The sequence below is a fragment of the Anabrus simplex genome, chromosome 5 (assembly GCF_040414725.1).
Source record: "Anabrus simplex isolate iqAnaSimp1 chromosome 5, ASM4041472v1, whole genome shotgun sequence".
Taxonomy (NCBI): Eukaryota; Metazoa; Arthropoda; class Insecta; order Orthoptera; family Tettigoniidae; genus Anabrus; species Anabrus simplex.
In genome coordinates, this window is record NC_090269.1 from 191,050,716 (window position 1) to 191,064,602 (window position 13,887).

The window sequence follows — 13,887 nt, forward strand, 5'->3', positions numbered from 1 at the left end:
TTTGAATTGTCTTTTCATTACAAATATTGGTCCTTTGAGGTACAAGGCGTTCAAAATGGATCTTCGCAGTGGCCTTGGCTGAAGGTGATACTGTATATGCTGGCAACACTCCAGCCGAGCCAAGCGGGATGCATGCTGTTAAAGTGAAGGTCTGGGGAGGTGGTCAGTAGAATGAAAGACTTAAGATGCTTACGGCAGATGATTAAACATTTTCAGTGGAGTGGGTTTTCCAGGAAGGTGGCAAATAGATGAACACAGTGAAAAGATGATTTCATGAACGGTTTCCAGACTCAGTTCTACAGCATTGTGATTGATACTGTGCGAGTTTTAATAAGTAAATTTTGTATCTGTGGTGCCATATTCAATTCTCCAAAGAGCAGTAGTATGCCAAGTTTAATGAAAGAGAAACTTCTGGATATTTCAGATAGGCTGCTTAAAAAGTCTGTTTTAATCCATGCGGAAATTAGCACAGCAGACCAACATAACTATCTTCATACAGCATATAGCAGCAAGAAAGAAGCTAAATCTTATCCATATACCTTTTCTGTCACTCAGGAATTGAAGCTGGCAGACAGAAAGAAGAATTTTCATTGTGAGTGGTTAATCATCATGGAAAGTAAGTGTTGGGTAGAACATATTGTACTGATGAAGCTTGGTTTCATTTAACTGGTGATCATCATCATCATCATCATCATCATCATCATCATCTGCAGTTTCCAGCTGTTGGCCGGGTCTGCTTTTAACTGGTGATGTAAACACTGACTCTGGACATCTGAAAATTCATATGCAATACGTGAAATACAACTTCATTCTCGAAAGATTGGCGTATGGATTGCAATCACACTTTCACAAATTACTATGCTGATATTTTTTAACAGCAAGGTAGATTCAAATTACACCACAGCTCATACCTCCAATCACTCCATGCAATTCTTAAGTGATGAAATGAAATGGCGTATGGCTTTTAGTGCCAGGAGTGTGTGAGAACATGTTCGGCTTGGCAGGTGCAGGTCTTTTGATTTGACACCCATAGGTGACCTGCGCATCACGATGAAGATGACATGATGATGAAAACAACACGTACACCCAGCCTTCGTGCCAGCGAAATTAACCAATGATGGTTAAAATTCCCGACCCTACTGGGAATCGAACCTGGGACCCCTGTGGCCAAAGGCCAGAACACTAACCATTTAGCCATGGAGCCGGACTCATAAGTGATATATCTGGGGAACAAATCATTTCAAAAGAGCTATAGTCACCATGTAATCCCAATTTTTCACCTGACTTCTTTTTCTGTGGTGCTGCCAAATCCTGTTTACCAGACTACTCCCAAAACAGCTGAGGAATTAAAAGTAGCCATAACAAATTTTGTGAATTCCATGCCTTATGATACATTGGTGCAAGATTTTGATAAGTTAAAACACGTTACCCTATGCTTGAAACTTTGTAAACATTTCCGACGTCTGCTGTGAACCTGGTAAGTGTAAAACAATCATTAGGCTTAAAATTCACTCCTCTTTTTTTTTTTTTGCTATGGGCTTTACGTCGCACCGACACAGATAGGTCTTATGGCGACGAAAATTCGCTCCTTTCCAAGTTGCTATGTTATTGGCTTTGTTAACACTAAATCTTTCCGCAATACATTATTACAGAATTTTTGTTTTTAATCTCTCAATTCCCTGTGTTACGGCAATCTCTCAAACTGACCACTCACGTCTGACCCTGAGCAGACATTGCTGCCACCTAAACTGTACACTCGGATAGGCCGCAGCTGTACTGCTTACCGCGGAGAGTGATTTCTAATGCACTGTATTTTACGTATGTGGTTTTTTGTTTCTCACCAAGCAGGTGGCCATGCAGTTTGGGTCACGTAGCTATCAGTTTGCATTCATGATATAGTGGGCTCAAACTCCACTGTCAACAGCCCTGAAGATGGTTTCCTGTGGTTTCCTATTTTTACACCATGCCAATACCAGGGCTGTACCTTAACTAAGGCTAGTCACTTCCTTCCCACTTCTAGCCCTTTCCTATCCCATCATCGACATAAGACCTATCTGTTTCAGTGCGATGTAAAGCAAATTGAAAAATGTTTGTTTTCATGCTTTGTCTCTAAGAACTGATGTAATGAATCTCAAGAGAATTTCCTTGCTTGTTCTTATGTCTGCTTATTAGTATCCTCTGTTGAGTTTATGGTTGACAAATGAAGATTCCATTTTATGTCTTAGGCTATTCACATTAAAATGTAAGTGTAACTTCAACTGGTCCTAAAGATTTGCCACCCTGCTCCAATGATATTCCAACTGGTTATAGACCTGTTTTTATGATATTACTTGAATATTTTTTTTTTTTTTTTTATGTGTAATTTCCAGATGCACAATGTGAAACTTGTACATATCACCAACAATACATGAACAGAATAAGGAAGATGAATTAGCCACCTATCACATGCGGAAAACTCCGAAGTCGGTATCACGGATGGGGGCATTGAGGGCAGCACTCAGACTCATACCCAACACAGCTCTAGAGTCTACTGGGTCGATGATACCATCATCCCATAACCTGTAACACATATTAGTTACAATCATGAATGTTCACTTTTCATAGTTTATGCAGATTCAGAAGTCTCTCAAACATCAAATGCACACTCTTATGTATATTGATTAACATACAGCCAATAATAAAAATATATGTATGCATTTTATTTAGGCATGAGAGAGAAATACTGTGATATAATTATTCTTATATATTTGAAAATACAGTAGAGTCCTGCCAATCTGAACCCTGCTAATCTGAAAATCCGCCTAATCCGAACAGCACTGGGAAAAAATATCTACTAAATTTGTTTTGAATTTTAAAACAGGAAAATATAAAGATTAAGGTTAAACTAGTTTTTCCAAGTAAAAACTTAAATTTATTAACACAGAAAAACATGACATAAATGTTACAGGAGTAAACAGTGAATCTGTCGGCTATCTTATACGTAAAAACTACAGAACAGAAGGCCTAGACCTACTAACAATGTGCATAATGAACTTTGAATGCAAGTTTTTTACGTTAACGACAAAACAAATGGAAAAGAAAATAAACACTTAAGAAGTGAAGTCAGTGATTTTCTTTTGACACAATGCTCTGAAACAACTTGAAGAAGCAATATTTCGCCAATGTCCTTTAGAACCAATAACAGAAATTTTGATATATTACACAACTCTAAATCACTAAATAAATCTAATGCTTTTTCAAAATCTGGAGTATACAGATTCAAATGTAACAACTGCAGCTCCTCATACATCGGTCAAACTGGCCGCAACTTCAACATCAGATACTCCGAACATATCAACGCCATTAAATACAACAGATTCTCTGCCATAGGACAACACATACATGACTCCAAGCACAATTTCACCAATATTGAAAAAGACATGAAAATACTTAAAATCATTAACAAAGACCCCCCTCTTAAACACTACTGAAAATTGTTTTATTCACCTTGACCAATACTTCAACCCCAATTTCAACTTAAACGACATTTCTGAAAAACCCAACATCCTATTTGACTTCCTAATTCTTCTTCTCAAAAATCTAAATTTCAAAACCTGAATTCAATTTTCCATGCCTTACAAAGTTCCTACCCACATTTTATACCTCCAGTAACACACCCTCCTAACCCACCCTAAACTACCCCTCCTTCATCTCTATCTTATCCTCTCTCACCACCTTTCAACTCTAAACCCTTTTAATCTTTTCTTATCCACTAATCTTCTTTCTTTATTAATTTATCCTATTTTTCTTTTCATCCCTAAAAAAAAAACTACATTGCCACCTTCATTTTGGGCCCTCACTTTCAAATTTAAACTCATGCCTTGCGTCCACCAACTTTGACTACTTCAATCACGACCTGAATTTTTTATATTCAAGAAATAGCACACTGTGCATACACGTTTTCATTTGTTTCCAGTATTGCGCTTTTTACCATTTTTCTATTCACTATTGTTTTTTCACGTCAACTGTTCTAAAAATCTTCAAGATCATAATTACGTATTCAATTACATTGAATCGTATTATTATATATATATATAGGTACATTTTCGTGAACTAAGCAAATACTTGATCATTAATCTATCCTTCAATCTTCGTCAGCGTATGAAACTACAGCACTTGACGTTGTAAACACCGCGCCGATCTTCTGGAGCTTGCAAGTTACTTCGGTTGAGCTGCTCGTTTTCGGCTTCTTCATGACTTTAGATCTTCATATTTGGATTGTGTTGTGACTTTGTGCCTGACGGTGTATGCAGTCTGGCTCATTTAACTGTTCTCTGCTTTTCGTGAACATTGTGAGACAGTGCCAAACATTGCGTGTGCCGTGCTGATGCTCAGAAAATTACGCGTTACTTCTTTTAATTGACTTACATTCCACTTTGTCTGAATTTTACAGTGCCTACCCCCGTCATTTTTATATCACCTCTTCAACTGATATTGTGTGGACTTGACCGTTAACTTCTTTCTTACTTATGCATTGTTTTTCGAGTTATAATCGGCTGATGATGACCCAGACTGGGGTCGAAACCGGTACCATTTCCACTTTTAATTAAATATGAATGTAATCTCTACATCTCTTATTTACTTGTATTGAATAGGTTGAACTACCATATTTATTATTTCAATTTAACAATGTCGCATAAACATTACATCACTAGGAGTTGCAGCGTAATGCTGCTCGACGTAGTGTAGGGTGAGGTCAAGGGCACTGACAGCGGCAGTGCGAAACATCATCAGTTTGGGCGTCCCCCTAGTCCTCACTATCATCTGTGTTGATCTCAGCTGACATCCCTTGCACCACTGCTATGTTGTCTTCATCTGCATAGTATTCTATCGTAGGTTATGATCTTCATTTCTGTGTTGACATTTAACTAATACGATAGTTTGAAGGATGTTCCACCATTCAACACATTGTAAAATATATTAAATTATAAGAAGACCGGTTTCGACTCCCTTGGAGTCATCATCAGTTCCTGTTGAAAATCAAATCAAGGGGAATCTGATAACAATCATCATAATAAAAAATTATGTACCTAAAGCCGATTGCATGGAAACACATCAATGGGTTGCAAGACATTACCTTGAAATGTAACGTACACATGGTAAGCAGCACTTGGAACTTAGAAAATTCTTAGTTATGGCTTAAACCGTTTTGTGTTCATGGAACACGGAACACTGGAAACACATGCACTGGTTGAAAATATATACAAACATGACACGAACACTTATAATGATAATGAGTGGTTTGTCTTTGTACATTCAATGTATATATATTTCATGTAGTTTAGTCAGATGGAGGCAGGACTGTCAAGCCCAGGAACATTCTTGAAATGCCAATTGTTTCATATCGTTGTAAGTGTTTCATATCGTATCTGTGTGTTTTCAACCAGTGCATGTGTTTCCAGTGTTCTGTGTCCATGAATGCACGACAGTTTAGGCCAGGACTATGTCTTTATACATTTTGTTTCATTGTGTGTATTTCATCCAGGTTTTTCAGATAGAAACAGGACTGTCAAGTCCAAGAACGCTCTTAGAGAGCCAAGGTTTCATATCATTACAAGTATTCGTGTCGTGTTTGTATATATTTTCAACCAGTGCATGTGTTTCCAGTGTTCAGTGTTCCATGAACACAAAACAGTTTAAGCCAGAACTAAGAACTTTTTAAGTTCCAAGTGCTGCTTACCATGTGTACGTTACATTTCAAGGTAATGTCTTGCAACCCATTGATGTGTTTCCATGCAATCGGCTTTAGGTACATAATTTTTTGTTATGATGTTTGTTATCAGATTCCCCTTGATTTGATCTTCAACAAGAACTGATGATGACCCCCAGGGAGTCGAAACCGGTCTTCTTATAATTTAATATATTTTACAATGTGTTGAATGGTGGAACATCCCTAAAACTCCATCTTATTTGTTGTCGATAGCATTTTTTCTCTGCATTTTCGCAACCTGGAATTTTCTTTGCTAATGGAAGAAGTTCAAATTACTGAGCGAGTTGGCAGTGCAGATAGGGGGGTGCGGCTGTGAGCTTGCATCTGGGAGATAGTGGGTTCGAATCCCACTGTTGGCAGCCCTGAAGATTGTTTTCCGTGGTTTCCCATTTTCATGCCAGAAAATGCTGGAGATGTACCTTAATTAAGGCCATGGCCACTTCCTTCCAACTCCTGGACCTATCCCATCGTCGCCGATTGCATGGAAACACATCAAGACCTATCTGTGTTAGTGTGACATAAAGCCACTAGCAAAAAAAATGTTCACATTGTTTTGCCGGGGAATAACTGTTCTTACAAACTCCAGATCAGGCCAGAGATTTTTCCATGATTTCTGCAGTGCCCCTTTGCTTGTATTCTCCCAACCTTCTGCTACCCAGTAAATTACGTCTTTTATGGTAATTTTCTTAAGTTTTTGCAGGATTGTAAGTTCTTCATTCTCTTTAAGTAGGATTAGAAGAAGCATTTTTCTGTAATTTTGTTTTATTGCTTGCAACACTCCTTGGTCCATTGGCTACAAAATCGAAGTGACACTGGGTGGAAGAAAAATGGCTGTAATGTCACCGCAAATAAGTTGCAATTCTTCTGGATGTGACTGAGCATTGTCTATCAGTAACAATGCATAAGGAGGCAGTTCGTTTTCTTTGTTAAATGCTTTCACTTTTGGCACAAATTGTTTTCTGAACCAGTCTTGGAATGAGGCGCAATCCATCCACGCCTTTTTCTGATTTTTGTAATAAACAGGGAGTGAGTTGATGTTCATGATTTTGAAACACCGTGGTTTTGCCGATTTGTCATTTACCATTAGTGAAAGCTTATGTGTCGCAGAGGCGTTGCTGCCTGCTAACACAGTTACGCGTTGTTTATGCATTTTAAAACCCAGGGCAGATTTTTCTTCTTGTGATGCAAGGCTTTTGGTAGGCAGCACTTTAAAATTTAGCCCCGTCTCATCTTCACTGTACACTTGCTGCAGTGAGTTCATAGAAGGAATCGCTTTAAATTCCTCAAGGTATTCAGTAACTGCGTAGTGGTCTGTTGACAGTTTCTCGCCATTTACCGTAAGCTGTCTTAATTCCATGTCTTCTTTTCTATTGATCTAAAAATCTGCAACTAGCCGAAAATGACAGTTCGCCATCAATAAGCTTGTTCAGTTGAAGCGCCTTTTCTTGTTTTAGAGGGCCAGTGATGGATTCCTTTCTGTCTTTCTTTAGTAAACCACAAAAAAAGTGCTTCGTTTAGTTTTTCATATGAGGACAATGTCGTTGTTTGCCGTTTTTTAAGAGACTTTTCACTCGTAGCAGAACAAAACTGCTCAATCTTAACATGGTTCTCTTTCCAATCGCAAATGGTTGCTTTGCCGACACCAAATTCAATTGATAATTGAGTGGCACTTTCACCATTCTTCAGTCTTTTTAACACTTGAAGTTTTTCTTTTAACGTACAGGAGTTGTGTTTACATTTGCTTGCTATGATGAGAGACAGCAAAGACAGGGAACAGAATGTAGAACAAATTCAGCACTCACGAAACAAAGCATACACTATTACAGTATGCAAACACAGTCCAAGAGATTGTGCTAGACACACTGAACAGAGAGTAAGAGAAGGAATAAGAGGAGTGGAGAGCTTGCACACTCACTAGTTGAAAGGTCACTGCCCCTTCCATTCCAACCTTCACCAGGCTGCTCGCGATAGGTAGATGTCAACAGTGCTTATAAAAACATTACAGTACAGTAATTGTTTTTTGAGTCTCAGAATGTAGTTGTAAAATAAATTACAGAATACTGAACTAATTTTCTACTTTCAATCATTTTAATACTTAACACATAAATGTTTGAAGTCAATATATTGTCATATTTGACAAAATTCCATCTATTCCGAATTTTCGCTAATCTGAACAGGGTTCTGTCCCAATTAGTTTGGATTAGTGGGAATCTACCGTAATAATCTAGATTTAGATTTAATATTCATTAAACCCTTACCTTGCACTAGAATAATAAGGGCTGCCTTCAGTCTCAAACTGGTTGATGATTGGTTCCTTAAGAGCTCTATCTTCTTCCTCGGTCCACTGAAATACAAATAACAGGTTGGCCTTTCAACAGCATCATGTGTATGTATTCACAGGATATAAACTTCATGGTTCTGATCCGTATTGAATTGTAATCACAATATAATTATTAAATTAATGTCATAATGGTCCACCTTTCAATACTATAATATGCAATATTATAAATTAGGTACATTAACTAGGGACTAGTTTTGGCCACGGCTGGCCATCTTCAGCCTTAATGTAAAACATCTAATAACTAAACAAATGTACATGCACACAATTGACATAAAACAAATGAAACAAATATATACAAATTGACATTAAAAACTGGGATTAAATTATGAGTAAATTTGAAAATAACTAGGTACTAAATTCTTGTATCTTGAGTATGCTCATCATCGAGACTCTTTCATGTATTAATATTCACAGAACTGTTAGTTCTAACACTGCTAATTATTAGTAATTCAATTGTAAACGGGAACTGGTAAATGTTGATCCCATAGTCAATCACCAAATCTAATTCAGTGGTGTTACCGTATGCAAGTCATTGGACGCTGCTGTAAATAACCACCAGCCGACGTAGAACTGCTAAATGATGTTTCAACATCATAAAATGAGATGCTCTCATGGTGATTGTTAAATCATGCTAAATGTTGTTGGACATTGTCAGGGCGGCACATGAAGACGTGGTTAAAACGGATACGTTGTGTCTGGTATAAAATTTACAATTCATTGCAGTGCCCATGAAGTTAACCTGGTTAAATGGTTAAAAAAATAATTATGTATGTATGTATGTATGTATGTATGTATGTATGTATGTATGTATGTATGTATGTATGTATGTATGTATGTATGTATGTATAGATTGCAGAGCTTATTGTTGTGTGCAAGCAATACTACCATGCATTTTTTAAGAAGTTTGTTGATAATCAATATTTATGCACGAAGATGCCAAAACTGGCCATCTCCACTGCCTACAAATTTTGGAACCTCTTTTGAAAGGTTTTCATCACTTGCTATAGTTCACACTGGAATCCTGGCAATTTCCTGAAGGATATTCCGTTATATTTATTTCAGAGTGTGCAGGTTTATCTAGTACATGCCATTTTCTAGTTTACCTCAGAGGTTAGGGGACCAAGTGGACCATTAAGCCCTAATAACTCTGTCCAAGCTGAAACATATCGTTAGTTCAACTGCTTAGGATCAGATGGACGTAATTACATTTTCAGCTTTTTGTAGATACTAGCATAGTTTTCATCAGAAAATGTATATCTATCATTGAACCAAACAAACTTGCATCTATCTGGCATACTCCATGAATTAGCTGCCAGCGTATATACATTTCCTGATTAAAATCAAAGATCATAGAGATGGAACAGATATTCTATTCATATGATTGTTATAACAGGATGGATCACACTGTCATAAGCGCTGTTATGTCTCACTGATTCTGGACAGGGAGTGGTTTAAAATTAGTGCGTAAACTGATCTGTCTGCCTAACAATGTACAAATGCACAGTTATAGAGTTGTTGAACCTGTATTTGTGCAAGCTAAAAGTGATTAATAATGCAATCATACGAAAGAAGCTAGCTGTTCCATTTCCTAAACTGCAATGGAATCAAGAGGAAAGCATGTGGTGATGGTGAGTAAGAAGAATGTTCACAAATGTTGCAAGTATATCACTGCTGCTACCTCTAGAACTAACAGTGATATTATTATAATTAGATCACAAAACCCCATTGCACTAGAGCCCTGATGGACACAGATGCTCAACACGAAGGCCTGGCGATTACAAGATGATGCATGGTAAGTACAATGAATCCTCTCACCACCACATTTACCGACTACTAGATCTTATGATTTGTTTTACAGATCCAGTGACTGCCAAAGGAACTGTCGCAGTTACAGTAAGTAAGTTACAGAGATTATGATAAAGATCTAGAGTATAAACCTGATGATGTTGAAAGTAGTAAGTTACAATAGCATGACTTAAAGTAAACTATAAAGCTGATACTTCTAAATACCACTTTTTTTAAACTTGTACAATACCTTGTCCACAGATGTGACTGATGGAAGTGATGCTTGCTACAGCAGGGGCGAGTTATAAAATCCAGCCATGAATCCGAAAAAAGATACTGAACATAGAAAAACAACTAACGATGAGGAGGGTTCTGAAGAAGAAACTTCAGACACTGAAAGGCCTGACAACATTAATTCAAGAAAAGGTGAAGAAAGTATAAAATAAAGTAGTGGAAAAGAAATAAAGAGGATTAACAGACAGTTAGAGAAAGCATATATTTCCTGTTATGAATGCTGAAATTCCTTTTACAAGCAAGAAACATAAACACTATTAAAAGTGTATCCAGCAGTGTAATAGTAACGTCAGCGAAGATGGCAGGGAAAATATACATAAAACTTTTTGGGAGTTGGGAACAATTGAACTGCAATGGCATTACCTCAGTAGTTTGGGTAAAGCATGTTAAAATGAAGAATACAATATCCCAAAGGAAGAAATTTGAGTCTTTCACCTTTGCTGTTCGTAGTTTACATGGATCATATGCTGAAAGGTATAAAATGGCAGGGAGGGATTCAGTTAGGTGGAAATGTAGTAAGCAGTTTGGCCTATGTTGACGACTTGGTCATAATGGCAGACTGTGCTGAAAGCCTGCAGTCTAATATCTTGGAACTTGAAAATAGGTGCAATGAGTATGGTATGAAAATTAGCCTCTCGAAGACTAAATTGATGTCAGTAGGTAAGAAATTCAACAGAATTGAATGTCAGGTGGGTGATACAAAGCTAGAACAGGTCGATAATTTCAAGTATTTAGGTTGTGTGTTCTCCCAGGATGGTAATATAGTAAGTGAGATTGAATCAAGGTGTAGTAAAGCTAATGCAGTGAGCTCGCAGTTGCGATCAGCAGTATTCTGCAAGAAGGAAGTCAGCTCCCAGACGAAACTATCTTTACATCGGTCTGTTTTCAGACCAACTTTGCTTTATGGGAGCGAAAGCTGGGTGGACTCAGGATATCTTATTCATAAGTTAGAAGTAACAGACATGAAAGTAGCAAGAATGATTGCTGGTACAAACAGGTGGGAACAATGGCAGGAGGGAACTCGGAATGAGGAGATAAAGGCTAATTTAGGAATGAACTCGATGGATGAAGCTGTACGCATAAACCGGCTTTGGTGGTGGGGTCATGTGAGGCGAATGGAGGAGGATAGGTTACCTAGGAGAATAATGGACTGTGTTATGGAGGGCAAGAGAAGTAGAGGGAGACCAAGACGACGATGGTTAGACTCTGTTTCTAACGATTTAAAGATAAGAGGTATAGAACTAAATGAAGCCACAACACTAGTTGCAAATCGAGGATTGTGGCGACGTTTAGTAAATTCTCAGAGGCTTGCAGACTGAATGCTGAAAGGCATAACAGTCTATAATGATTATGTATGTATGTATGTATCAAATGAAGTTTCTTCAGTCTCCTGCAGTCTCTGTTGTATTAATATTTTTCTACTTGTTTAACATCATTTCTTTTTTATGTTGTTTTTACCCTCTAGATTAATATGATGCTTACAATACTTTGCCAGTATGTGCAGTGGAATTCGATTGACATGTAAACATCGTAACCTTAAATTTGACAAAAATGTTATGATACTTTGAGTTTCACGGAACGATAAATCAATCAATCAATCAATCAATCAATCAATCAATCAATCAATCAATCAATCAATCAATCAATCAATCAATCAATCAATCAAGATATGCATTGGGAAGGTCGTGGCTGTGGCCTTATTTAAGGTAAAGCCCCAGGATTAGCCTGGTATGAAAATGGAAAACCATCTTCAGGATTACCGGCAGTGGGATTTCAACCCACTACCTCCCGAATGCAAGCTCACAGTTCCGCAACTATAACCACATGGCCAACTTGCTCGGTTAAAATTCTCTTGACCATCCTCTACAACACTATTGTTGCAACTGCTATTTTTTGTTGTACTTTCAACAACTCCCTTCTATAATGTTCTTGTTTTATTCTCCCTCTCCTCAGCTAACTTATTCATAAAACTATGAACAATGAACAATCTAGTGAGTTTCTCCTCTTGTTGAGGGAAACTTCAGTTTAGAATTTACAGCAGCATAATTCACTTTGTGCACAAATGGTAGGAATATGCACTGACAATGAATCTATTTGTTCAGCTACTGACCGTACTTGCTCAATCAAGTCTGTCACAAGAAACAGCCCCTTCTATTCCTTTTTTGTCTCTCTTCTGCATTCCACTAGTATACTAGCTGTCAAAAAACTTGCAATAGGTCCGCCAGTAGGCTTTTCCTTATGTTTCAAGTGCCAAATTGATTTGAGGCAGTAATAAAACATGGACTACAGCACTGAGCACCAACAATCATGAACAACTGACACACCTCACGTTCCCTCCAGAATTAAAACTTGCCACTTACGATAATCTGTACACAGATTACAAGATTCTAACTCAGGCACTTAAGAAATAATGACTGGTGCTTATGATAACCTGGTGTTCTGTATATCACTGATGGTGGTTATGATAATTTACTTTTTACGTTGTTTTTACCCTCTAGATTCATTTGATGCTTACAATACTTTGCCAGCATGTGCAGTGGATATCAATTGACTTATAAACATCGTAACCTCAATTTTGACAAAAAAGGTCACTTACGATACTTTGCTTTTCCAGGGATGATACATCAGTCAATCAATCAATCAATCAATCAATCAATCAATCAATCAATCAATCAATCATTACTGATCTGCATTTAGGGCAGTCACCCAGGTAGCAGATACCATATCTGTTGTTTTCCTAGCCTTTTCTTAAATTATTTCGAAGAAATTGGAAATTTATTGAACATCTCCCTTGGTAAGTTAATCCAATCCCTAACTCCCCTTCCTATAAACGAATATTTCCCAAATTTGTCCTCATGAATTCCAACTTTATCTTCATATTGTGATCTTTCCTACTTTTAAAGACACCATTTAAACTTATTTGTCTACTAATGTCATTCCACGCAATCTCTCCGCTGACAGCTCGGAACATACCACTTAGTTGAGCAGCTTGTCTTCTTTCTCCTAAGTCTTCCCAGCCCGAACTTTGCAACATTGTTGTGACCCCACTCTTTTATTGGAAATCATCCAGGACAATTGGTGTCTTACCAGAGACTTATATGCCCTCTCCTTCACATCCTTACTGCAACGCCTAAACACCCTCATAACCATGTGCAGAGATCTGTACTCTTTATTTACAATCCCACTGATGTGATTACCTCAATGAAGATCTTTCCTTATATTAACACCTAGGTACTTAGTGATCCCCACAAGGAACTTTCAGCCCATCAACACAGTAATTAAAACTGAGAGGACTTTTCCTATTTGTGAAACTCACAACCTGACTTTTAACCCAGTTTATCATATCATTGCCTGCTATCCATCTCACAACATTCGAGGTCATTTTGCAGTTCCTCTCAATCTTGTAACTTATTTATTACTCTATACATAATATCTGCAAAAGGCCTCATCTCTGATTCCACTCCTTTACTTATATCATTTACATATATATTAGAAAACATAAAGGTCCAATAATACTGCCTTGAGGAATTCCTTAATTATTACAGGGTCAAATAAAGCTTCCTTCACCTACTCTAATTTTCTGAGATCTATTTTCTAGAAATATGGCAACCTATTCAGTCACTCTTTTGTCTAGTCCAATTGCACTCATTTTTGCTAGTAGTCTCCCAGATCCACCCTAACAAATGCTTTAGAGAGGTCAATTGTGATACAGTCCATT

General features: G+C 37.5%; 1 protein-coding gene across 5 annotated transcripts in view; it reads right to left on the minus strand.

Moving 5' to 3' along the window:
- Positions 1 to 1,583: 1,583 nt before the first annotated feature.
- Positions 1,584 to 13,887, minus strand: part of Mccc2 (methylcrotonyl-CoA carboxylase subunit 2) — a 229,001-nt gene continuing 216,697 nt past the window's right edge. For all 5 annotated transcript variants that reach the window (XM_067147236.2, XM_068227597.1, XM_067147237.2 and 2 more), the window contains exons 10-11: positions 8,008 to 8,093; positions 1,584 to 2,559 (exon numbers count right to left, since the gene is read on the minus strand). In XM_067147236.2, coding sequence (XP_067003337.2) covers positions 2,442 to 2,559; positions 8,008 to 8,093 — 204 coding nt within the window. In that variant the 3' untranslated portion in view covers positions 1,584 to 2,441. The remainder of the gene's footprint in view (positions 2,560 to 8,007; positions 8,094 to 13,887) is intronic.